General features: G+C 50.7%; 1 protein-coding gene across 9 annotated transcripts in view; it reads right to left on the reverse strand.

Moving 5' to 3' along the window:
* Positions 1–24669, reverse strand: part of EFCAB6 (EF-hand calcium binding domain 6) — a 208676-nt gene that overhangs the window by 12962 nt on the left and 171045 nt on the right. For all 9 annotated transcript variants that reach the window (XM_072973643.1, XM_072973647.1, XM_072973644.1 and 6 more), the window contains 2 exons: positions 22263–22454; positions 2005–2232 (listed from right to left, as the gene is read on the reverse strand). In XM_072973643.1, coding sequence (XP_072829744.1) covers positions 2005–2232; positions 22263–22454 — 420 coding nt within the window. The remainder of the gene's footprint in view (positions 1–2004; positions 2233–22262; positions 22455–24669) is intronic.

The raw sequence follows: 24669 nt of genomic DNA on the forward strand, positions 1-24669 counted from the left end.
ATGCAGTTAAGCCAAGTCATGGAATTTGTACTCGAATGCTGTTCAAATAGTCGGAACTGTCCCAGCATCTCTAGTGAACTCTTCTGAATAATGGCATGAGGGGGCTACACATGTGAAGAGTCCAAATTTCTTCTGATTTACTGCACCAGACGCTGCCTCCATCTAGAAGGCCGCGGGCCAAGGCGCTCATGCAGGGAGAAAACAGACAGGTTCCGGGGCTCTTGCCTCCTGCTCACCAGCCAGGGTCTGGAAGCGTCCTCCCCAGATACAGCACAATCTCTGTTAATCATCACTGACTTAATCCGTGGTACTTATGCCAGGCTTGGACGCTCTGGATGATGCAGACTGTATTTGAGATGTGTCCGCATATTTTTGGAAAGCAGCGTTTAAAAGTAAGTGCTTGACTTTGTTGCAGGGGGCTGGGGGCGGTGCTGTATGTGCTGGAAATGCTGACGCTTTCTTACTGGACAATTAAAATCAAATTCCCTGATATGAATGCCAGATACGCCAGTGTGTCATTAATGTGCTATCTATAAATTGGAGTAAAATTTTACTCATTTAGATGGAATGAAAAATCTTTATTAGTAAAACCTTTATTAGCAAAACCTGTATTAGCCGGCTCCATAGAATAATAAATGCAATTGTATTAATTTTAAAGGCTTCCTTCCGTTTGTAGTAATAGAGAGGAGTGTTTGCAACTAGCTCCCTTGGCTTGGACGCGCCCCGGGACAGCGCTGTTTGGAAACAGCACTATTTTGCTCAGCAAAAATGATCATAAGTCCTAACAAGCTGGTATTTTAGGAAAGTTAAACCTGATATTCATATTATTATCTTTAACAAGCTCATCCTTCAAGGCAGTGAGTTCAGAGCAGGGCATGTTGATCACCCCTCCCTGTGAATACTTTCAGTCCTTACCCTAAAACTCTGAGAAAGTGAGACTTGAGGTTGGAGTGACCCACCTCTGGGGGAAAGTGACTTTCCCACACGGGGAGCCCTCGGGAGCTCCGGGCTGGGCCCGGGCAGAACCGGGAGCAGGAAGGGAGGCGCAGTTGCTTGTGTGGGTGTTTGGATTCCCTTTCTCCTGTGACTGTTTTCTGGGAATGAATGGGGCATCAGTTGTCTGAGAACAGGAGAGGACAGGTAGCAACGCATTTTCTGGGGAGAAGGGGAACCTGCTTCGGTGACTGGATCCCTGGCGCTCTGTGTTATCCGGCTGCTCGGCCCTGGGCTGCGGGGGTGGGGGCGGGGAATGTGGACGCTACCCCGGGACACCGCCACTCACCCGGACGGCTGAGCACCTGCTCTGTGCCGGGCTCTGTTTGGGTGTTCAGGGCGCAGTGAGGAGCAAGCAATCTGGGGCACCCCTCCCCCGTGCTGATGTGCAGTGTGATTACCCACTGGGGGCAGTAAGCAAGGCAGGCCCTTGGGACACAGTCTCGCTGGGAGGTGCTCTTGGCCTAAGAAAGCCATAAGGGTCACAGAGGCCAGGGCCGCAGGCTGCCAGAGCTTTGAGCTACAAAGAGCCCAGCTCAGTCCTGGGGAGGAGCTGCAGACAGCCTCTTGTGGGGGTTCTGTGACGGGCAGGAGGACCTCAGAGAGAGCGGCCTGTGTCCAGCCTGTGGATCATGGAGAGGCCCACTGTGGGTGAGGGTGGGCAAGAGCCCCAGAGCATCGGAAAACGCCAGCACCAGAACCAGGCAGAGCCCAGGAGGAGGGAGGGGGCGGAGGGAGGGGCAGAGCAACTCAGTCTCCACGTGCCCCCTTGCGCCCCAGTCCTGCTCAGGAAGTAACATCCTACGCACCAATGGGATGGTGCAGTTCATACCCGTTACATAAACAGAAGGAAGGTTCCTGTGAGTCTTTGGTAAAAATTTAAACAACTCCCCCTCAAAACCTTCAAGTATTTAAAAAATAGAGAACAGCCTTAAACTCTACACTCTGCGGAAGGGCGGCCCGGCCCTCACACAACGCTGCTTAGGGTGCTAAGCCGAGTGCATTTCTCACCTGTTCATCCGTCAGAACTTGGACGTGGCGAGTGCAGATGGCCCGGAACTCGTCCCTGGAGGCGGTGTCCGACTTCGTGGTGTCGAAGTTCTCAAACTCCTGGGCGATGGTGTGGTAGTGGGAGGCCACTGCTTTGCGGAGCCGAGCCAGGATCTCTTGGTATGCTATTTCCTTGGGAGATCTGGGTGGCGGGCCTTTGGGCATCTTCTCAGCCCACTCAGCAGCCGTCTGGGCAAAAGAGAATGGAAAATTGATCCATTTAATAAATCACGAAGCCATCTTGGCTCTGGGCACATCACCCTCGCACGGCAGGTCCCCAGGAGGCCCGGCTCAGTGAGGAAGACAAGCAAGGAGACGCTGCGACCCAGAGGCAGGTCTAAACAGGATCCGATGGCAGGTGCAGATTTGGGGGAAGTGGCAGCCAGGGCAGACTGGCCAGGAAGGAGAAGCAGAGCGAGTCAGTCCCATGGGGCAGGGCACCGTGCCCGGCCAGGCCCTGGGGAGGGCGCACCCTTCACCCTCATCCAGTCACTCGTTCAATGCATTCAGCCTGTCTTCTGGTTCGTGTCTGCTCCGAGTGGTGAGGGAATCAATGGGGATGTGTACCTAACTGCTTGCATTTCCAGACCTCAGTTTAGTTGCTTTACACTCACAGCAGTTAGACTTTGAAAGGCAGTTTTTGATGGCTGCCACCACATTATGTGGCAGCACCACTGTTGGCTGAGTCCCTTAAGTCTGAAACTTTGAGACCCACAGGGATTTAATCCTGGTGAGTGCAGATCCCTGGGGCTGGCAGCTGTGGGGACGCTGGAACCAGCCAGCTGTCTGCACCCCTCTGAGGGCAGGGACAGCTGGGTGCCTGGAGGTGCTTCCAGAGCTCAGTGATGCTGTTCATGGTGCTTGGGAGCCCCGAGGAGGGACAGACCCAGCCTGGGCTCAGGGACAGCCTTCTGGAGGGAGGAGGAGCGGGCCATGGGGAAAGAGGAGCAGCAGAAGGGTCTCCTTACCACATGTTTAGGCTGACGTGCTGGCAAGAGGGCTCGTGGCCAGGTCAGCTAGGAGGGGCTGGGGGGCCTGCAGCCCACACTCAACATCCCCTGATGACCCCTGTGGTGGACAGAGAGACAGCAGGAAGAGCAGGAGAGGGTTGTTACCTAGTGATCATCAGCGGCCCTGAAAACGACAAGGATCTAGCTCTGTGTCTGTCCTGGACACTGAGGAGACTGGGGCTTGGAGGGTGGAGCCAGGGTTGCGGGCGGCTGAGTCCTGAGCCTCCTGCGAGGGCAGTGGGCAGGGCCAGCGGCGCAGCCCTGACGTGCATCTGCCTGCTGCAATTAGGAAAAGGCCCCGGAAGCTAGACCTGTGGTCACTGCATCAACAGGTCGGCTCTGGAGTGTGAGGTGGGCGTGGGAGGGGAGACTGGGTTCCGTGCGAATCCAGGGGTACCGAGGCATGGACGCTGTCCCCGCACCAGGGCCTGTTCTGAGCTACCCTGGGTTTCTCTGCCTCAAAGCCCTTCGTGGCTACTGGCTATGATAACAGCTCTTTCAATGCACCAGCATTTTACCAGATTATCACATCTAACCCCCCAGCTAGGACTAAAACCTGGTCACGTTTCATTTTCAGCAACTGCACAGCGATGCGTGTATTATGTGTGACTATCCTTCAGGACGGACCACAACGTTACTTGATGAAATTGTATCAGACACAGGATGCTGCTGGGAACGTACTCAGACACACGAACACATACACTTACACTCAAACCACGGCCCTCACAGCCCCGACCACCCAAAGGTTAACAGAAGCTTCTAAACAGGTCCATTTGGATCCATCTGCAGAGTGAATGAATGCCTTTCTTTCGTTCATTCTAGAAAATAAAGTGATATTACAGATGCATCATACTTTTTTAACAGCCAAAAATGCACTTCCTGTATCAAGTGCATGGGCATTTCTCTAAACATTGCAAGGGGTGTTGGCATTCAGAGAGCAGCCTTTTCTGGATGTAGAGTCATGCTCGAGGTTGATCTGTCCTAACTCTAGTCAACGTTTGGGGCCTGAGGAGGATGCGCCTCCAGGTGAACATAACTGGAAAGAACACAGGTGTATCGTCCAGAATGGCAAGGTGGGGTCCCCTGGGTCTGAGGCCGGCCTCCACTGACTGGCTGTGTGAGCCCCACAAACCACTTAACCATACTTCCTGCAGTTTCCTCGTCTATCCAGGAGGAACAAAGGCTCACACGAGAGGATGTGTGTGTTCTCTGAATGTGTGAACACGCAAAACAAGGTGGAAACACTACTGTTCTAACAACAGATACGGAAGAATTCTAACAAAGTAGGATGGGAAACCTTAGGTTAACATACTTTAAACTTCAGAGGAAATTGAATCGTCTTCTAGCAAAATAGATTGCTACAGATTACTACATTTAAGTTAGGTAAAAGTTAAAGCCGGAATAGACAGATAACCACGGAAGAAGCTTTAAAACTGTTAAAAATCTACCATCGATCAAGATAGATAATTTTTACATTAGTCAAATTATTCAGAACACAAAATGGGATATATAGTATTCCAATTCATTGTCTATTCCCCTAATACAAAAATATCATATAGGAAACACTTGAAAAGAAAAATATAAGCCAATCTAGCTTACGCGTACAAATGCAAATACACCCCAAAAATTTAAAAACCTATTAGGTATATTTAGCACCATATCTTAAAAGGGCACAACATGATCAGTTAGGGTTTCCTCCAAGGCTAAGAATCAAGAATTAGCAAATCTTCAGTTCCTTACATTAGCAAAGGTCACATATCAATAAGACGGCAAAAAGGCAGTTAACGAAAGTCAGCAGCCATTTCTGATAAAATGGTGTAGAACAGAACAGAGCACATAATCTATATGGAAATAAAGTGAACATCCTTGAGATGAGGGTGTTAATCAGACACTGTCTACAAACAGATCACATGGTGAGATGCTGAGGTATTTCCATTCAAGTCAGGAACAAGACAGGCACCCTCACTGTCACTTCCACTAGTCACATTTTTAGAGGCTCCAGTTTTTGAAATAAGATAAGCAGATGAAATAAACAGTATAAATGTTGAAAAACAAGATTTACCATTATCTGTGGATATGATTATGCAACTAGAAAATCTCAGGACAACTAGGAAAGTGGCTGGATTCAAGTAAAAAATACAAAAAAGCGTAACTTTTTTTTTTACAGTAAATACTAGTTAGAAATTGTAGATGAAAAAACGTCTGCATTCACATTACTGGCAAAGCTATTAAATAACTTGGGATAAATTACATTCCCAAAATACAAGACCTACACAAAGAAATTTACACATATTCTATTGAAGGTTATCAAAGCAAGACAGGACTAAAAAGACATACACAGTCTGTTCTGGGATGTGAAGACTCCATTTCAAAAGATAAAAGTCTTTCTCAAATTAGAAGTAAATAAAATTCTAATAAAAATCTCAACAGAATCATTAGACATAGATATTGAAGTTGATACAGAAAAATAAATATGTGAGAACTGCTATGAGATTTTTGGGAAAGGCTAGGGATTATGGTTTTGACCCACCAGATGTTACACCATACACTTGATACAATCAGATGGTAGAATCAGAATCACTAGGTCCAGAATATATAAGTCGGTGGACACCTTCTCAGACTGTTAACCAGTGAGACGTGAGCCTCTTCTGTGACTGAGCTGTTACATCACAAAGCCTGTTTGTTGCAATATCATAAAAGCAGAGGACAGTATGGTGGCCTGACTCAAATACAACCTTGGGTGGGAGTGGTCTCTTAAGCCAGACAGAACATCTGAGTTTCATAAAGGAAAAGTCTTTCTTCTCTCTTGAGGCATTAGCCTCAAAACACGGTCCTCCGGAGGTCACCGTCTCAGCAAATGAAAACTGTCCTTCTAGGAGCTCAGGCCTGGAGTCCTCTGTGACTTATCTCTCTATTGCCCACCTCCAACCACCCACAAATCACAGTGGCTCTGCCCTCAGTATGTACATACCTGGAAGTAGACCGCTCCGGCCTCACCTCCTGGTCCAAGCCGCCATCTTCTCCTGCACAGATTACTGCAACTGCCCCCGTGCTTCCACCTTCAGTCTTTTTAAAGTACATACACACATGTCTACGTGCACACAAGTATTAACACTTGTTCTCTGGATGGAGGGGTAGGCGGGGGCAGAGCCATAATCAAAAAGCCATAGTCATTTTCCTCTGAGGCTGACCTCTCTTAAGTGCACATCAGATCAAGCAAAACTCTCAAATGGCTTCAAATGTCGACCGGAGTAACAGGCAGGGTGTCACAATGGCCACCAGCCCGCCCATGACACGCTCTGACCTCACTTCTGTGACTCTCTTTCTTGCTCACTCTGCTCAGGCCTCCTGCTGTGCCTCACACACAGCAGACTCGTTCCTGCCTCAGGGCCTTTGCACTTGCTGCTCTCACACCACCCTCAGGGTTTTTATCACATTCCCGAGCCACAGTCTAAATTCCCTCTCCCTTTCCCTGCTTCCCTTCTGTCACACACACTGCTCTCTGATCCAACTTATGTTGACCCTAATTGTCTTCCTCATTCTAACAGAAAAGAAACGTCAAGGCAAGGGCTCTATTTTTATTTACTGCTGAATCTCCAAGTGCACAGAAGACCTAGTGCACAGTGGGACCTTGATATTTATTCAGAGAAAGAACGATAAACAGACAACCACACAGCCAATCAAAAGAAAGAGGAGGCGGGTCCTTGTGCTTTGCTCAGGGCAGCCACCCTGGGTCTTCTGTTAAACAGCTCTGATCTTGTCACGATGCAAAAAAAAAAGAGAAATAAACATAAGATTCCACATTTTTCTTCTAACAAACTGGCAAATGTTTTAATTGATAGTATCAGTGCCAGAAGAAGTGGAACAAGGTATCTGGACATAGAAAGTACATATCCTCTGACTTGGTTTCTGCCTTTTTGAAGACTCTCTTTCAGGAAATAAACAAGATGAACTCATGGAATTATGATCGTTACAGCATTATTTACCAAATTCATAAAATTTACAAAAAATTTAAAAATTGGTGAACGTGAGATGCCTACATTGTCTAAATTAGGAGAATGGTTAAATAAAACGTGGTAGTTCTGGAAGACGGGTTACAATGCAGCTATTTAGAATGCTTCAAGAAATGGTTTAATACCATGGTAAATGCTCACGATGTGCTCAGTGGGAAAGGACCACAAAGTGGTCCAGATGCTCACACACAAGTACACACACACACACACACTAGCATCAGCACTTGTTCTCTGGATGAGGAGTAAGTGAGGGCAGAGGCGGGCAGAAGGCTGGGGCTCCCCAGCTGGGAGTCCTGCCTCCCCCGACGGTCAGGGTCCTGAGGTCGGGGGACAGGGATGGCCTGGTTGTGAGTGATGTGGAGGAGAGGCTGGTTTGGGAGCCCTGCTGAGCAGGACAGCCCTGGATGTGAATCCGCCCCCGCTCTCTGCCTGTGCAGAGGTCAGAGTGACACCTAGGTCACACCGAACCCCGGGGTCCCAGGGGTGCGGCAGGTGAGCACTTGTGCCGGGCGTGTGACACACACGCACGAGATGCACTCACAGAGGATGAACACTCAACGCATGTCTGTGATCACTGTATTGAGTCACCCACAGACACCCCTGGAACATCTGCCATGTGCCAGGCTCTTCTCTAGATGCTGGGGAGACAGAGGTAAAAACTGGTCCTGAAATAGTCTCCTGGGTGGGGCTGGTGTGGGTCTCCGGCGGGGAGGGAGAGGAGGGCCAGTCTCACAGGTGAGCAGAGACCAGAACGGGTTGTGTGCACCATGTCCCTGACACAACTGATGGGAGGAAGCCCCTGATCCAGGAGTGAAGGAGGCACAGGTACAAATCACTGAGACCCGGGTGTCGGAGGCACTTACCCGATGAGCGGTGTGAAGGTCGGGAGAACCATGCTGGTACCACTCCGGGGGACCTGCCTGCACACCCCACGCTTTTCTCAGCTTCCCCAGAGCCACAGCGGAAGCCAGGCTGCGGGCACAGAGAGTGAGGGTGACTATGACCAGGCACAAAGGTGGTTTCGCTGCCTGATGGAGATATCTTTTTGCTGCTTGCAAAGATAATTATTGTGTTCACTGTAGAAAACTTAGAAACTACAAAAACGGCACAAATTGGAAACAAGGATCACTGATAACTCTGCCCCTAGAGGGACCACTGCCATCTCCTCGGTGCGCAAGGGACCAGCCATTGACCGGAAAGTCTCCAGGCCCCGGGGGACGCAGCCACACCACCCTCTGCCCAGTGATCCCCAGAGAACCACTGGCCTCTGGAGGGCAGGGCCTCCTGGCTCTTCCATCAGGAGCATTTGGGCTCGAGGCTGTTGGGCGCCCACATTCTGGTTCACAGAACCGCTCAGCCACCGCCAGCCTCGCTCCGAGTGACTGGAGACGCCGGGGAAGAACAGATGGCTCCGGGTCTGGCGCTTTGTGTCCCTGGCACTTCTCACGTGATCATGATATCTGAATGGGGAAAAATAGTGCTTTTTTTGTAACTAGAAGAAATGCTTCTCCTAATCAGAAAAGACACCACTATCTTCAGATGCAAATGTCACTTTCCAAAACTAACTATGCTTTACATAAAAGGGCCCCTCAGGACAGGAATCACAGCTGCAATTCGGAGAGAACTAGGGGGAGGGATGAGGCACCCGGCGCCCACTGTTGTCCACACGGCCGCCTGGACCAGGAGCCGCTGGGCCTGCGTCCTCAGCTCCCCTCCCCATAGCCTCTCATCTGACAGCCGTACGCACGCACTGCTGTTTCTGTTACTTTTAAGTGGAAAAAACAAAGTGGAACCTTACGTGTTGCAGGTCTGACCCGATTAGAGGACGACCTCCTTGCTTTGGACCAACTTTCTCCCTTTGATTCAAGGGTGCTCACGTGGAGTCTTGTTTCACCAAACAATTGTCCCTCTGGGTGTCGCTGAGAAACACGGACCACCAGGGCCAAAGAGAAAACTCCTGCTCCTCTTTGTGACGACACAACAGAGTTGGCAAAACGTATAAAGGAAATAATGTCCCAGCGTATGAAGTATACAATCGTCCAAGAGCCGGCTGACAGCACCTCACTTCTATGGAGTGTTTCTCTGTCTCAGACGTATCCACATTATCTTATTCAGTAAAAAGCAAGCATTACAGCGGAGTCCTGTGGCTCTAAATCAGCCATTGCTTGGACTCGCCCAAGAAGCTGCCCAACCAGTAGGGGGTCAGAGGAGACAGCTGAGGTCAGGGGCCAGAGGGAGGCAGCCCCAGCCCGTGCAGCACTGATCCGGGGCCCACGCCCTCAGCCCGGCTGCAGGGCTCCCCTCCCTCCACAGCCTGCTGCCTCTGACGCTGCCTTTGACTCCGACCGGGGTTTCTCTCAGCACACACAGTACCGGCTGATGAACTGGGGGGGACCCCCAGCGCGTGTCCTGTCCTCCTGGCAGCTCAGGCCATCCTGCCATCCTTCAGCGACTCACAGTGAACGCGGAGAAGGGGTGGACCCCTACCCCGGCCACAGGATCATGGCCAGGGAGCAGTGCCAGGACCCCGAGTTCTGCCGACTCAGAGGGAGCTGGGCCTGGAGGGCGAGGGCAACTCGGTGTCAGCTGAGGGCTCCAGGGCCCATCAGAGCTGTCAGAGCTCAGCTCTGCTCGCTTCTGTGACCTCGGGCGACACGCACACCCCTCCCTGTCTGCCTCATTTGCCCCACAAGGATAAAGCAGGGAGAGAAACCGAACTGTCTCCAAGGGCAGGCCTGAGATTTCAACAAAATGACACATGCAGTGCTTCACCCGACGCCCGGCAAACACGGCGGCCAGCCTTGGTGCTGCTGCTGGGTCTTTCAACAGATACTTTTGCCCGAGTCGAGAGGCTGGACAGACCTGGGCTTGAGTCCCGGCTCCTGGGGAACACCGGCTCTCTCCTGAGTCCTCGAGGACAGAGGCATTCTGGTGCACGCTGCTGCCCGCAGGTCAAGCCGGCCTGCCCGGAGGGGCAGCTGGGGCTGAGACGTGGTCATGCACCCTGGGGGCCTGGGGAGGGGCCCAGGTGCACAGAACCCGGGCTCCGAACCTGCTGCCTCGGGCCCTGGAGGTGGAGCCCTGGGCTCCGATTCAGCGCGGCCAGGCTAGAGCCCTGCTCTGCCGTCTTCCAGCCGGACCTCAGGCAAGTCACTTCACTTCTCCGGGCCAAGGTTCTCTGTCTGTAAAGTCGTGACGGCCACACCAGTCGGGGGGCAGAATCATCCCAGGGGGCAGCGGACAAACAGGCGGCAGCCTGTCCGCTCAGGAAGGCACCGGACCAACCCGCCTGTGATCAAGATGAAAGAACCCTGCCTCTGCTGCCGGGAATCACATTCGGAGGGGTCTGGGGGGGCCCCTATGTGAGACGCTTGTGGCCCCAACCCAAACCTGGGGTGAGACCTAGCCAAGGGCGAGAACCAGCAGCCAGGGCAGGGCGTACCCCGGAGGGTTAACTGACCCTGAAATCCTGTTAGCTCATATCCAGTTGTATTGTACTGTTGTTTCAACAGCTGTATTCATAGGAGGATGATTCCAGAAAAGAGCCTTCCAGTATCCTGTCCAGCCACGTTCCTGGCTGATTTATAAAATCAATTTTCTATGAAATTGTACCCTAAGCTACTTCTCTATAGAAGAGGGAAGAGTGAACATGATAGGGAAGGGGTGGGTTGAACTGTCACATAAGCTAGTGGAGCTGGAGACGGAGACACATCGTGTTCAAGGTCCATTTCCTCGACTCTCCCTGTGTCCACATCCTTCGCCATGTGCCTCAGGTCCCTCCTACTGAAGAGCTGAGACTATGTCCCTATCCCTTGGTTCTGGATTCAGCCATACAACTGCTCTGGCCAAAGGAATGTCAGCAAGTACAACACAATGAAAGAATTAAACAGCACTTGTGTGGTTGGCTAGACTGTCTTGTGTCTGTGGTTCTGCCTTGAGAGGGACGTGCCTGGCTACACGCTGGTCCAATGAGAGGGGTGAGAGACACGTGAGCAGAGATGTCCCAGTCAGGCCACCAGAGCTGAACCAGCCTAGACTGGCCACACAAACAGCAAAAGTCGAGCAAATGCTTATTGTCCTGGAAGTTCTGTGGCTGTTTGTTACACAGCAACAGCTGACAGATTTGGTTCTGAATTGCTAGTTAGGAAGAAATAAAAGGGCTGAGCTCAAAGTACAGAGAAGAAACGGTGACTTTTTGGCCATCAGTGTTCCTTGACACTGGACACTTTGCAAAGGGACTTCGTGACCCTCCTCTTGTGAGTGCCCAGGGTGGCAGTCACCTGACTGGGACAACACGGTTTAGCAAGGTCCAGTCTAGCTGTCAGATTAGAAATATGTCCGTGTATTAATTTACCTATTCTGAAGGTTACAATTAGCTAATCAGGCTGCATGATTCTTCTACTAACTTTTATTCTGAATACTTAGGGAGACAATTATAGTTTTTCCATGATTCCTTACAGGAGGAAAAAAAAATCCTGAAACTTCATACAGAATAAGAACACAGCAGGTAGCAAAAACTCCTAATTAGAAACACTCAGTAAAGAATTCCTCCACTTCCTTTTAAAGAACAGTATAATTACTTCTAAGAATTGAAAAATTGCTTCATTTGATCAAATATTTTGATTAGCCAAGAAATTAATTGTACTGTATCTTCATTTGTATTTACAGTGAATTAATGAATGCTAAAAATAACAACAGCAGCAAAACTGCTTGTCAAAAGAAAAAAGAGACAATACATTAAAAAATCCAGAAGAAAATAAAGTGAAAGCTCTCTGGGCAAGCGCACCCAGCGTACAGACGCCCCTCGCTGGATCAAGCAACCAACTCTTGCAACTGCCAGAGCCTGGTGCGCACACAGCCTGGTGCGCACACAGCCAGGGGTAGACTCTCATCGTTGGGAGGTCTGGAGAGCTCAGTGATGGATGAATTGGCATCAGTCATCCAGGATGCTGTGTGCAGAAGGGAGGGAGTTACACCAGAACGCCAGGCACGGAGCCAGCGTTCTCGGTGGCATGACCGCTGCCTGCGCTGGGATCTCTGACTCCGCAGGGATTCCTTCCAGATAACGAACGAGGCAAAGCGGGAGATTCCAGGTTCCTTTCCCTTTAGACAGCCTACAGTCAAGTCAAGCTTCAAGTCCACTGAGCCAAGGCTTACTGAGACCCAGTACTGACGGCACCGAGACCAGTCCTGGTGACACAGAGACCAGGCACGGAGACACGGTGACCATCCTTCACTCTGCCTCCTTCACTCGGGTGCTGGGCTGGAGCGTTCCAGAAGTTTCTCTAATCCTCCCATTGCCCTCTGAGGCAGCCGTGGTTCCCCCTGTTTCTAGACAAAGTAAGCGGGGCTTGTCTCCGAGGAGTCAGGACCTGCCCGCAGTCCCCAGGCTACTCCCCTGCGAGCTGATGACGGAGCTCAGGATGGTCTGACGTCAGAGCTGGGCTCTTCCTGCTCTTCCCTGATTCTACCACAGGCACAAGATTACAGAGCCTCCCGAAGAGAGGAACGTGTGAGATCATACACCTGCCCAGGGGCCCCGCATAGGCCCTGGAAACAGAGTAGTGAGCCTCAGAGACCAGCTCCTGCCCCGGGGAGGCCAATGCTTGGAGATGCCCATGGAGCCAGGTGGGGGAGCCCCACTGGAACAGCCCAGCCTCTGGGCATCCCTCCCAAACCCTTCGCCATCCGGTCTCACCCCCTCCCCACTCCAACCCGTGCTCTAGCCGTGCCCACAGGGTCTCCCCATCTTGGGTCCCTGCATGCGCCAATCCTGACAGCCGGGCAGCCCTGCCTCCCAGCCGTGCAAACTCTTCAGAGAGTCCTTTGTGCCGCCTCTGCCCCGGACCATGCAGACTTGGGTCCTCCTCCTCCTGCTCTCCGACCTCACCTCCAGCCTACAGCGTGACATTCACAAAGCATCCATCCGACACCTCTGCACACACCCAACCCACAAGTCCTTTGGCAGCACGGCCATAAAATGCAGGGAAATAGAGGAAACACTGAAGCCATCCCTTCAACCCTTTAATGACTCCATCAGCTCTTGGCTAAAGTCATTTATGAAACTATTAAAATAGATTCTTCCACCCAAATAAATCACCCACCGTATAATCACATCATTACTAAACCTTGACCATTAAACACGCGCTCACTGCAATCAGACAGAATGAAAAATAAAGTAGCGCAAACTCTTGGTGTTTGCTACGGTCGGTACCAGACAAAGCTTTTTGCATCAACTCACTTAATCCAAATAGCAATCGTAGGGTGGACACTAAGATGGTTCCCACTGACAGGTAGGGGGCCAAGAGCAGGGCCCTGGTGCTGTTGGAATTTGACTCCCAGCAACAGCACCTCTAGCTGTGTGACGGGGGGTGGAGCTGTAACCTCTCTGTTCTTCAGTTTTGTCATCCTTAAAATGTGGACAATGATGGTAGCTGCATCTCAAAAGGCTCTCAGGAGGATTAGCTGAGTTAACTGGTGCCTAGAACAGGGCCTGGCTCACAGCACAAGTGCAATGCGTATCAACCATCAGTTGGATGTTGGGGTCTGACTGTGGGTGACAAGAAGATGGCAGTAACGGGCCAGGCAAAATCACTAGGCAGGAGATGTGCTTCTTTCTCTTAATCTCTCATCACGGACCTCAGGCCTCAGTCAAAGCCAAGAGATGGAACGTTCTGGTTTGTTCACGAATGGTCAGAGTCACTTTGGCTGGAACAGTCATCACCCTGAGGGAAGCTCTGGGTGTGCTCACCTGCCCTCCCACCAGCCTGGACACCAGGCTGGCCCCGCGCCTGGCACGCGTCATCACCCACATTTGCCAAATGTGGCCAGGTGAGAGTCTCCCAAATGGGGCATCGGAGGCCAGAACACAAGAGCTCCCCTCCAAGCTGCACACGGTGCAGTCACTCTTAGGTTAAACAACCCTCCCAAATCTGGGTTGGTTAAAGCATCCACGCCCCTCGGGCACCACTTGGACCCGGAGCCTCCAGTCGGAAGGAGTAGGATTGCCCCCCACCAGATAACGATGATAATAACTAAGACCCTAGTGCTGTCTGTGGCTTGGATTTTCCCAGCAGGACTTAGTTGGGTCAATGACTTCTTGGATTGACTCCTGGCTTCTTGATATGGTCATGACTTTGTAGAATCAATGGTACAGCTCAACTCTGGTGCTTAATTGATCCAAATGTTGCAATCGCATTAGACTACAAATTAGACCGTCATGGCTTCAGAGGAACCCAGTGAGTGGGGGTCTGCCTGGGTGGGCTACGCCACAGTCTGTTTATTTTGAACACATAGATAGAGTCCCACTGAAGGTAGGAGTCAAGAAAGAATGCCAGCCCACATTCGAGGGGAGCGCTTGCGAAAGCGTTTGGAGAATGCCAGGGTGAGTGGCCAGCACAGGCTCCCCAGAGACGGGAAGGCCTGCCCCTGCCGGCACTGCCCAGGGTGGAACACAAAGGTGAGCAAGGCCTTGCCCCCCGGGGTCACAGAACATTTAGGCTTGAGAAAATTCACTGATTCCAGTTTTCCTAATTTCTGCACACTCCTGCCTTACTAGAAATTCAGTTTGGCTGCGCTTTCTTCCGAACCTCACTGGGTTCATGGTCATCTCATCCTCTTCCTTAAAGAGCTGGGTTTGAAAGGGGGTCTCTCAGATGGAGAAGGCGGGAGTGGGACCACTCCCCACCAGAGGTCAGTCGGGCGGAGGGAAGCGTGGCGTGGCCCCCTTCTGGCAGCTGTCAGAGCACCTCCGGGGACGGGGGTGGTGGGAGGCACTCCTGCTCCTTCTGACTGGAGGCTCCAGACCCTGGGGGTCCCGGGAGGCACAGAGGCTTTAACCAACTTGGATTTGGGAGAATTGTCTCCCCTTAAAAGAATGACTACGCATCACTCTAAGTGGTGGTCAGGGAGCTTGAGCGGGTTGCAGCCCTAACTGCTCATCCTGTGTGGCGGTGTGACTTTTGTCCTGCTCAAGGTGGTGGGTGACAATATTCCCTTTCCTTGAGCTTAGGCCTGGTGGGCCCAGCAGCCCTCTTGTCGCAAACTGTCACCAAGGCCACCCCAAGTGTCCAAGTCGGCCAGAGTTATCCCTCACCACCTGTCATTTCCTCAACGGTCTCCAGAACAGGACAAATGTTCTGCCAGCAAGTGGAAAGTGAGTGAAATTTAGGGGGAAACATTCGAAAATCACTGAAGAAAGAGGACCTAGTCTTTCTTGCCATCAGGGGCAGGAGTAGATAACAGTAATGACATAGCTTAATAATTTCCTTAAATTATTTCCAATCATATTCAGGCCTTTTCCTGAAAAGGAAGCTTCCCCATTCTTTATAACATTCATTAAAAATACATGGACACCGTTGTATTTACAATAAAAAGAAAGATAAATCGAAGTAACACTGTTGGCAACCAATATAAATATGATGCTCAGAAAAGAGCACAAACGTTTTGATGTGTCTTATGGGCTCTTCTGCAGCTGAAAACTACAATCTTAAATTCTCCCTTGGAAAAAAATCACCTTCAAGTTACTTAACATCTCACTGGGTGACTTTAAAGACAGTATATGATAAACACAAGGTAAGGACCGATCTCATTGGCTCTCTGTTAGCTAGAATGTGACACAATAATTACTCTGCAGTGAATAAGGATGCATTTTGTTAAAAAAAAAATCCCATTATTTCCATGGTAATAAAGAAGAAAGATTTTATATGGGTTTCTACCGTGTCTTTTAAAAGTTCTATTTCTGCTCTGAGCGTTATTTTTATATTCACAGAAGATACTGAAATTGTACTTTAAGACTTAAAAGAAATGTTAAACAGGAATGATTTCTAAAAATGAGGTGGTACTCGATATTCTGCACACAGCATTTTGAACGTAAAGTGTTTCTCCCAGAAGTGAAAGAGTGGCCTCTGCGGAGGGCGGAAATTCAGACAATGCTTTCGCCCAGGTGGGGAGAATCCTATGAAAAAGGTGCTGGCGCTAAAGTCCAGTGCTTGTCCTGGTTTTATTTTTACTTTTCACTTTTCAACCAAGCCACTGGGTAGCATTTCAGTTGTAAAGCCTTGTTCCTCTTCTGTTCGCCACACAGGCCAGTGCTTCTGGTCCTGACCCAGGTGTGATGCTCCCAGCGGCTGGGGGCACCTCTCTCGCTCCGTCTGCAACGCCTGCCGGCATCACAGGAGGGCGGTGGGGCCCACGCGCTGAGCGGGGCCATCTGCGCTGGCCCGTGACCCCCACTTCAAGAAACACCGTTCGACTTCAGTGGTGCTTAATGAGGCAGCAGAGGGAGCAAGGAGCCAAAACGCCAGGGCAGAGCCGGGGCAGGACCAGAAAGCAGTGCAGCCTCCGCTCTGGAAGGAGCTAAGGCGGTTTCATCTGTCGGGAGTGACGGGGACACGACACAGATCGACGCACGCTCTTTGGAGACAGACGTAGCCGTGCGCCTGATCTAAGAAATGGATCGCGAGCCAGTGTAAAATCGTGACTCTGCTCTCCGTGTGGGTTCCTTCTACTCATGGCCTTATTATAAGACGTGTTAGCTGCCATCCCAGCTGTCCCTTTGCCAAGAATGGATTTGGTCTGGCCGGGGATTATTCACGGGGAGCTTCTTTGCAAGGAGAGGTGCTGACTGCCTTAATTACATTTTGGTAATCTGCTTTTAATTACTTGCCGCGGGTGTGTCCCCTTGAGGAAAGGATGGCTGGTGTCGGATTTAATGAGCTTGACGATGATGCATTAACTCTTCCTATTATCTGCTGCCTCTTTCCCTTCTATGAAGAACAGCAGCCCAGGATTACACCGCAGAAGTCGTCACAGGGGCACAATCTCGGCTCCTCCACAGCCCCCTCACCGCTCCAGCCGCCCCCCAGGATGCCCGCCCACGTCCCTGCTCAGAGTCTCAACCATCCTCCTTTTGCTCAGAGAGAGGGACCTGAGGTCCTGCCCCTGGTGGCCTGCCCCATCTATGCCCCCTCCACATCAGCAAGTAAACAGGACAAAAGAAAACCCCCACATACGCTGAACAGCCCGTGGTCGCCCTGCACCGCACATACTTTGAGGCTGCGCGTCCCAACCTCAACTTGTCCTTTGGGGAAATGCACCTCAGTTCAAGCACTGGCTTCTCAGCAAGGCCTCCCCCCGGACTCCTTCCCCCAGGCCAGCTGGGGGGCTGGTACCACTTAATCCCAAGCGCCTACTGCACGCGGACAGGGAACGCAGGAGGAGGTGCCATCTCTGGCCCCTGCCACATCCCCTCCAGCCACCACGCTCCCTCCACTCTCTAAGCACAAGAGAGCACAACCAGTGTCTCTCTTGTTGCAGTGAATCCTAAAACCTCCTCGCAAGAATGTTCAGCAAAAGGCTTCCAGAGGCAAAGGAGATTCTGCAAAGGAAACCCAGCAGAACTTGTGTCAGGAGGAGCAAGCAACAGCATCTGCAGTCTTAAAAATGTTCGCCCCTCGGTCCTGGAACTCCAAAGTCCACAGAGATGCTCGCAGTGACCTGCGAGCCAGCACGCTCCGCCTGCAGACTGCGTGTCCTCTGGACAGAGCGGCGTGAGGATTCAGCAAGGTCTGTGAAGTCCTCCGAGGGAAGCTGAGGGAAAGGTATGGGCACACGTTTATAGGAGCTTGATGAGGGCAGACTAATCATTCAAACACAGAAAACTGGAGGCCACCTAAAGTCCAACGACGGGGCATCGGCTACACCAGCTAAGCTGACCCCTGACCCAGAACACCTCTTCCGCATTCTAAGCCCAAAGTCTGGGGCCACTCTTGACTCATTCTCTCATGTTCCACTTTCCAAATGTATCTAGACCTGAGCCACGCCAGCAGCACCCTCCCCAGGGCCGTGCTGCCCTTTCTACTGGTCCTTGGCCCCCAGGACTTCTCCACCAGCAGCCACGGTGACTTATCTAAAGTGTAAGTCGAGGCACGATGCTCCTCTCCCCAAACATTCCCTGGGTCTCTGTGTTACTCAGACTGTCACAGGGCCACCCGCCACGTCCTTCACTGACAGTACCTCTTCCGCCCCCTCCCCCCCGCCCACAGCAGCCACACTCCCAGCCAGTCGGGCTCCCTGCTGCCAAGTCTTTACACCAGCTGTGCCCCCGATGGCCCCTCCCTCCCCTCCACTGGGTCTCAGCTCAGATGTCCCCTTCTCACCCACGCCCTTCTCCTGTCCTGCTTTGCTTTATGTCACAGTACATTCTGGAATCTGACATTTGCTCTATTTTCTCATTTCTCATCTGTCTCCCTTGCTAGAATGCAGGCCCCTGGCCCACTGCTGACCCCAGGACCCTGCTCTGTGCCTGGGACGCAGGGGGCCAGCTGATGGAGAGGGTGGGTGGGATGGTGCACCTCCAACAAAGCCCACTCTTCAGAGACAAATCCCTACGTGGAAACGTCAATGACGCCACAGCAAGCGAGAAGGCAGCTCCACAAGGGACCCGCAGGGGCCCAGGAGGAGAAGCTAGCGGCTGGGACAGAAAGCCAAGTGAAAATGCCTGGGAGTGATTATTTAAGAAACAGAGGTGGGGGGAAAGCCCTGAGAGAGGGCAGGGGCACAGCTGGAGATGCGACTGGAAATTACGCTGGTTGGTTTTGGGGAACAGAACTGGGGGGATCGTTGATCAGCCGACACCTGCTTTTAAGTCTTCTGCAATGACTCAGTTTCATTTCCATCGGGGCATATGTTACTTTGATACAGATAGTAAATGCTTGTTGAAAAAGAGCTGAGAAAATCTCCCCAAAGCCCCAAATCCAGCAATATCTACCCCTGTCCTTGACTCCGTCCCCAAAGGATATTTGTATAGAAAAGAGGATTGGAAGTAAATATACCAAAATGTTAACACTGTTTGTCCCTGGGGGTGACTTTAATTCTCTCCTTCAAAATGACTGGTATCTTCCAAGTCATGTAAAATGGACAGAAATGACTTCTATAAATATTAGCTCAAACCACATGAAATTGTCAATGTTCAATCATTTATGACTCTAAAAATGGAGATTTCACATGATTCAACCTAATAGGAAAAATTATTTTTAAAAACGGGGCTGCTTTCAAGGTCAATAAAAGTATTCCTATCCTTGGACCTCAGTCACTTTATTTAAAATGTGGATCTAGGTTTACATACAAAGTTTTCAGGGCAGAGTACATTACAATGGCAAAATCTGGGAAAAAACCTAAATGCTTAGAAACAAGGAGTTGATGGAATGTTATACAGACATTTTAACTCATGTTTGGAAGAACTTTAAGTGACTTGGTGCAGCTTGATATTAAGGGAAGAAAGCCAGACTCATGGCTCTATCTCCGGTGTTATCTCCACTGCGTGGAAACACGCATTGTATCTGCACACCCTGTTTACAGCAGCATTATTCACGATAGCTAAAACGCGGAAGCAAGGCAAGCATTCACTGATAGATGAACGGATGAGCAAAATGTGGTCAGCATGTACAACGGACTGTTACGAGACTTAGCAAGAAAGGAAATTCTGACACCTGCCACGGCAGGGATGAATCTTGAGGACGTTATGCTCAGGGAAGAAAGCTGGTCACAAAAGGACAAAGCGTATATGATTTCCCTTGTATGAGGCACCCAGAGTTGTCAAAGTCCTAGGGACAGAAAGGAGGAAGGTGGGTGCCGGGGCGGGGGGGACTGGATGGGGGTGGCGGAGTTAGTGTTTAACAGGGATCGCGTTTCAGTCTTGTTGGGTGAAGACAGTTCTGGAGGTGATGGTGGTGATAGTTTGCACAAAGTCGCGAATGGACTTAATGCACCGATCCATTGTGCTCTGACGAAGGGTTAAGATGGTGAAACTGCTGGTATGTGTACTTTACCACAATAAAAGAATCGGGGGTGGGGGGGAGGTGCGTTAAAATAGATGAGAAAGCTCTCCAAGGCAGGGCGGCCCAGGGGAAGACCGCCAGCTCTGAAGCGGGACTGCCTGGGGGTGGCTGCCGATCGAGGAGGCATGCGGGGACCTGACCCCCGAGCTGTCTGTCCCACCCTGTCCCTCCCTCATTGGGGAAGAGAGATAGGAACATGCCCGAGATGGCCGGGAGCACAGGACACTGAACAGCACGGAGGTTTCTCCTGTCATCAGACCGTCGTCACGGGGTTAAGTGATTATTTCCTTTTTGATACTTTCTGGTATTTTCCCAAATTGCCACTATATGTATTTCCTTTAAAATCAGAAAAAAAGTATAATTCACATTGAAAATAGTATGAGTCACTGAGTTACAGCTCAGGAGAGGGCATTTGCCACACCCACACCAACCAAGGATGGGAATCCTTTCAGGCAGTTCTCAGACTGAGGCGGCCAGGTGGCTGGTAACTGCAGAGGGAAAAGTCCTGACAGTGCCGAGGGCTCAGGGGATGGGAGCGTCCGGAGCTCTCCCGCAGGGCTGGTGGGACGCACGCTGACCCGCACCATGGCCCTGTCTGTGCAGTTGACCTTGCGCTCCCCGCCCCCACCCCAGACCCACGCAGAATGACCCTGAGTGTGCTGAGGAGGCGGTCACAGAAGGCCGGCTGTGCTCTGATTGTCACAGAGGAAACCGCAAACCACCTACATGTCACCAGCAGGACGACGGTAACTGAGCAGGGTACGTTCATTCAATAGAATAAATCCATTTAATACATGGATTTTATAATGGCTTAAGTGAAGGAACTCAAGCCAATCTGACAACATGGATGCAACAAAGATAAATCTTAAATTCATGATATTAAGCAAGAAAAACAAAGTGCAGAAGACAGAAATTGATATAAGACCATATATAAAGTCTTAAGACATGCAACACGACACTGTGTTCTGTTAGGAATGCCCATCTACACGGCAAAGCTGAAAAAAAGCACACCCCCCCAGAGGAGACGGCACTGCGTGGAGCCTGGAGTCCTGGGTTCACACGCCAGCTCTACTACACACCTTCTGGGGGACTACGACAAATTACTTAGTGTCCGTGCCCCAGTGTGCCCATCTATAAAACAGGGTGTTACTAGCAGGCACCTCGCAGTGGTATCAGGAGGCTTACAGGAGTTAATATGCAGAAAGGACTGGGGAGAGCGCCTCGCCCTCAGAAAGCACAATCTAGAGTTTGCTGCTGTTACTGCTACGATCTTCATATCAGACCTTAAAAACGTTCATGCTGAGGGCGAGGGCATAGCTCAAGCGGCAGAGCACATGCTTAGCATGCAGGAGGTCCTGGGTTCAATCCCCAGTACCTCCTCCAAAAATAAATAAATAAACCTAATTACCCGCCGCCCCCCCCCCAAAAAATTAATAAAAAAATGTTCATGCTATGTGCTCTAGTAACTTCGTTTCTAAGAATTCATCCCAGGTAAGTGGTTAAGGATTTATGAACTCAGATATTCGTTATATACAAAAGTGTGCAATTGAAAATGACCTAAGCGTCCAGCCATTTAATATATTATATGACAGTTAAATATGTTAACTATAGTTTAGCACAAGCCTGTTGTGATTTAGCTGTTGCATAATTTTTTGATTTTCCACATTTGTTTTCATCTCTCCTCCTGTGAAGGCGGGGACCATGGCCCCTGGGTGTCCATTCTCACTCACACAGAATGGTGACCAAGGCAGTCCAAGCTGGCTGAGACTGGACTGCAACTTTCACTAGTGATGTTGGTTCATCTACATTAAGAGACAGAGAAACAGCCTAAGAAGAAACACTTGTGCAGCCAGAGGGGTGGTCCCAGGAGGGAGCAAGGGCGCTGTGATCAGCCAGCCACCCTCCTCCAGGAAGCCCTCTCCGACTTCCCCCAGGGCCACACTATCTCCACCGTTACCCCGACCCCAGGCTTGGCCGATACGCATCAGCTGAGTGGGTCCCAGTTCCCTCATTCCTGGCTCGGGGCCTGACACACAGTGGGCCTCACTTCTCCGGACGCCGGCCCATCTTCAGGGACCTAAGATTCTTAGAACTCTAAAACAACCAGACAGAAGCAGGTTCTCCTAAACTTCTTTGAAAATAAAGGAAATAAAATAACTTTCCAATGAAGTAAAGGATACATATTTACCTTCTAATGCTTTGTGTAGAATTTATATCAATTTTTCATTTAGAATGAGCTAATTCACTGGGGTGATCGCCAATTTCTTTGAAGTGGTTTTAATTAATTACGTATTTTGCAAAAACTAATTTTAGCCCTTTTTCAAAAAGAAATGCTTATGTGTTGCCAACATTCTTACCTCCTCAAGGTAACTGTTGAAGTTCTCGAGAAAATATTTCCAATTTATATAGGGGGTTAGATGAATTCTCAGTTTTCTCAAAAAATAGTGATACTGGTTATCTGTCAGTTTGTAACAGAATTCCTTAAGAACTTGTCCAAAATCTGAAGCCGTTACAAACCCAGTGTCCTCTTTATCCAATGCAGAAAATCCCTAAATTAAAAAAAAAAAAGGCAGATGTTACTGTCAAGTGAATGTTTCAAAAGTATTTTTCTTAAGTATTGCTTTTCCGAGAGAAGATGCAATCATGTGGATGTGAGTCCCCTGTGGACTCTGAATTACTAAATAAATGCACCAGGATTGAAAGACAGGCAGGCAGGGTGTGCGCCCCGTGTAAGAGCTGGTGTGTTGTTGAGCAAACTCGCTTTAGTTGCTCCTGTTTGGACATGAAGAGGAACAGGAGTGAGAGGAACCCTGGTCCCATCTGGTAAGGGAAGCCTCACCTGGCCCAAGGAGGCCCATTTTACTGAGAAGAGAGGTTCCCGGGGGAAGAAACTTGCCCGAGGTCTCTCCATCATTAAATTCTAGCTCCTTAATGAAATGAATCACTTGTAACAGGAGGCTCAGGCTTGATCCCACCACCTCGGGTTGTGGGGCGGGGACCTCAAGATTGGAGTCCGAGGTCAGAAGTGGCCAGGACCAGGAGTCGAGGGACCACCCCGTCTCACCCCCGCCCTGGGGCTTGCACACTGAGGCTGCTGTCCCTACCATACCCCCCCTCACCCCCGCCAGAGCCCGAGGGGCCTGGCCTCCCACGAGGACCCCACCGCCCCGGCCCGTGCCTGTGCTGGAGGGACCGGGGCAGACAGCGCCAACCCAGCAGCAGAGCAGTCAAACCAAAGTGCAAAACATTTGCTATAAAAAGAAAGCACTTTTTTTTTTCCCTCTGTTGAAACAAAAATCATTCATTTTTATTGCCCTAGATAACCTGTATCAAGTGGTAGGTTAAGATCTTATTTTTTTTAAATAAGAGTTGAATGCACTTGCAGACCCGAACGCAAGTTCCCTTGTGGATAATTCCCATTCAGGGCTAGTCAGGCACACCGGTCGGCCCACGGGGCGGTGGTGTTTGCATAATAACCAAATTAACCTTGTGTGCCAATTTCTGGTGCACAGCACAGTGTCCCTCCCAGTCATGCATATACAGACATTTATTCATTTTCATATATTTTTTCATTAAAGGTTATTACAAGATGCTGAACATAGTTCTCTGTGCTATACAGAGGAAACTTTATTAAATCTATTTTTTTATATAGTGGCTAACGTTTGTAACAAATTAACCTTAATGCTGTCTAGCTTTGAGTTCTTATTTAGCCCATGGTGCTGCGACATAGCCGTGTACACTGGACAAACTTCCGGCTCCACAGCCAGGAGTGGCCTTTGAACCTTGGCTGTGCTGCCCACCATAAGCCCTTGACCTCTCTGAGCTTGACTTCTTGGCAGAAGAAGGACTTCATAACTTGTGTTGCTCTAAATTTTCCCACGGCAATCTGAAAATGCACCAGTCCAGGCACCTGGCACCTGGTGGATCTCAGCAGATGTTAAGGAGAATGATCGCCACAGTTAAGAGTGGACCGAGCGTTCTGCAACAGGGGCGGTAGGAGGCGCTGTGGCGCTGCAACGCCTGGGGGACCTACGGGGTGAGCTTGGGTCAGGCTGGCTCTGGCCACAGGACCTGCACTTCCCTGGGGCCATGTGGCTCCCTGGGTGTCAATCCAGCTGCCAAGCCTCATGGTGGGTGGGGGAATCAAATGTGCAAAAGCGAGGAGATCTATAAAACTCTACCTAAATAAGTCCGCACATGATAGACATGGAGGCAATTCTGTTCTGACTGTGTCGTCTGGACAGCGCGTGCCCAGCATCACACAAAAGTCTCCGGATTCACTGAACTGCGAGCCCTGCCCTCTGCACACGGCATCTCTCTCCCCGCGGCCGCCGCTGCAGGGGGACTCACGCATGGACCTGCGTGGGGGGCCGGCAACCCCCTGGGAGCAGGGCGAGAGCGCTGTTTTCCAGAATGCCCCTTACAGTACCAACCCCACCCATCAGCACGAGCCACAGCGGCACACAGACAGCAGCCTGAGTATCAGTGTGCACGGCGGCCCCTGCTGACCTTCCACGAGCCTCTGTGCCACCACCTGGCCCTGGCCACCTGGTGCCGCTCATCTCCCTGGGCCTGTGCTCACCTGAGGCCTCTGCCCTCTGTCCTCTTTGCCCAGAACCCCCTGCTGTCGATGCAGACCCAGCATTTGCTAAACACTGAGCACTCTTCCCTCAGAGAGCGTGTGCTGGTATGATCATGGTAGTTCTGTACAGGGCAGAAATGGATTCACATTTGCTTAAATGAACAATCTCATCTTGACCAGCT

This window comes from Vicugna pacos, chromosome 12, assembly GCF_048564905.1.
Source record: "Vicugna pacos chromosome 12, VicPac4, whole genome shotgun sequence".
NCBI lineage: Eukaryota > Metazoa > Chordata > Mammalia > Artiodactyla > Camelidae > Vicugna > Vicugna pacos.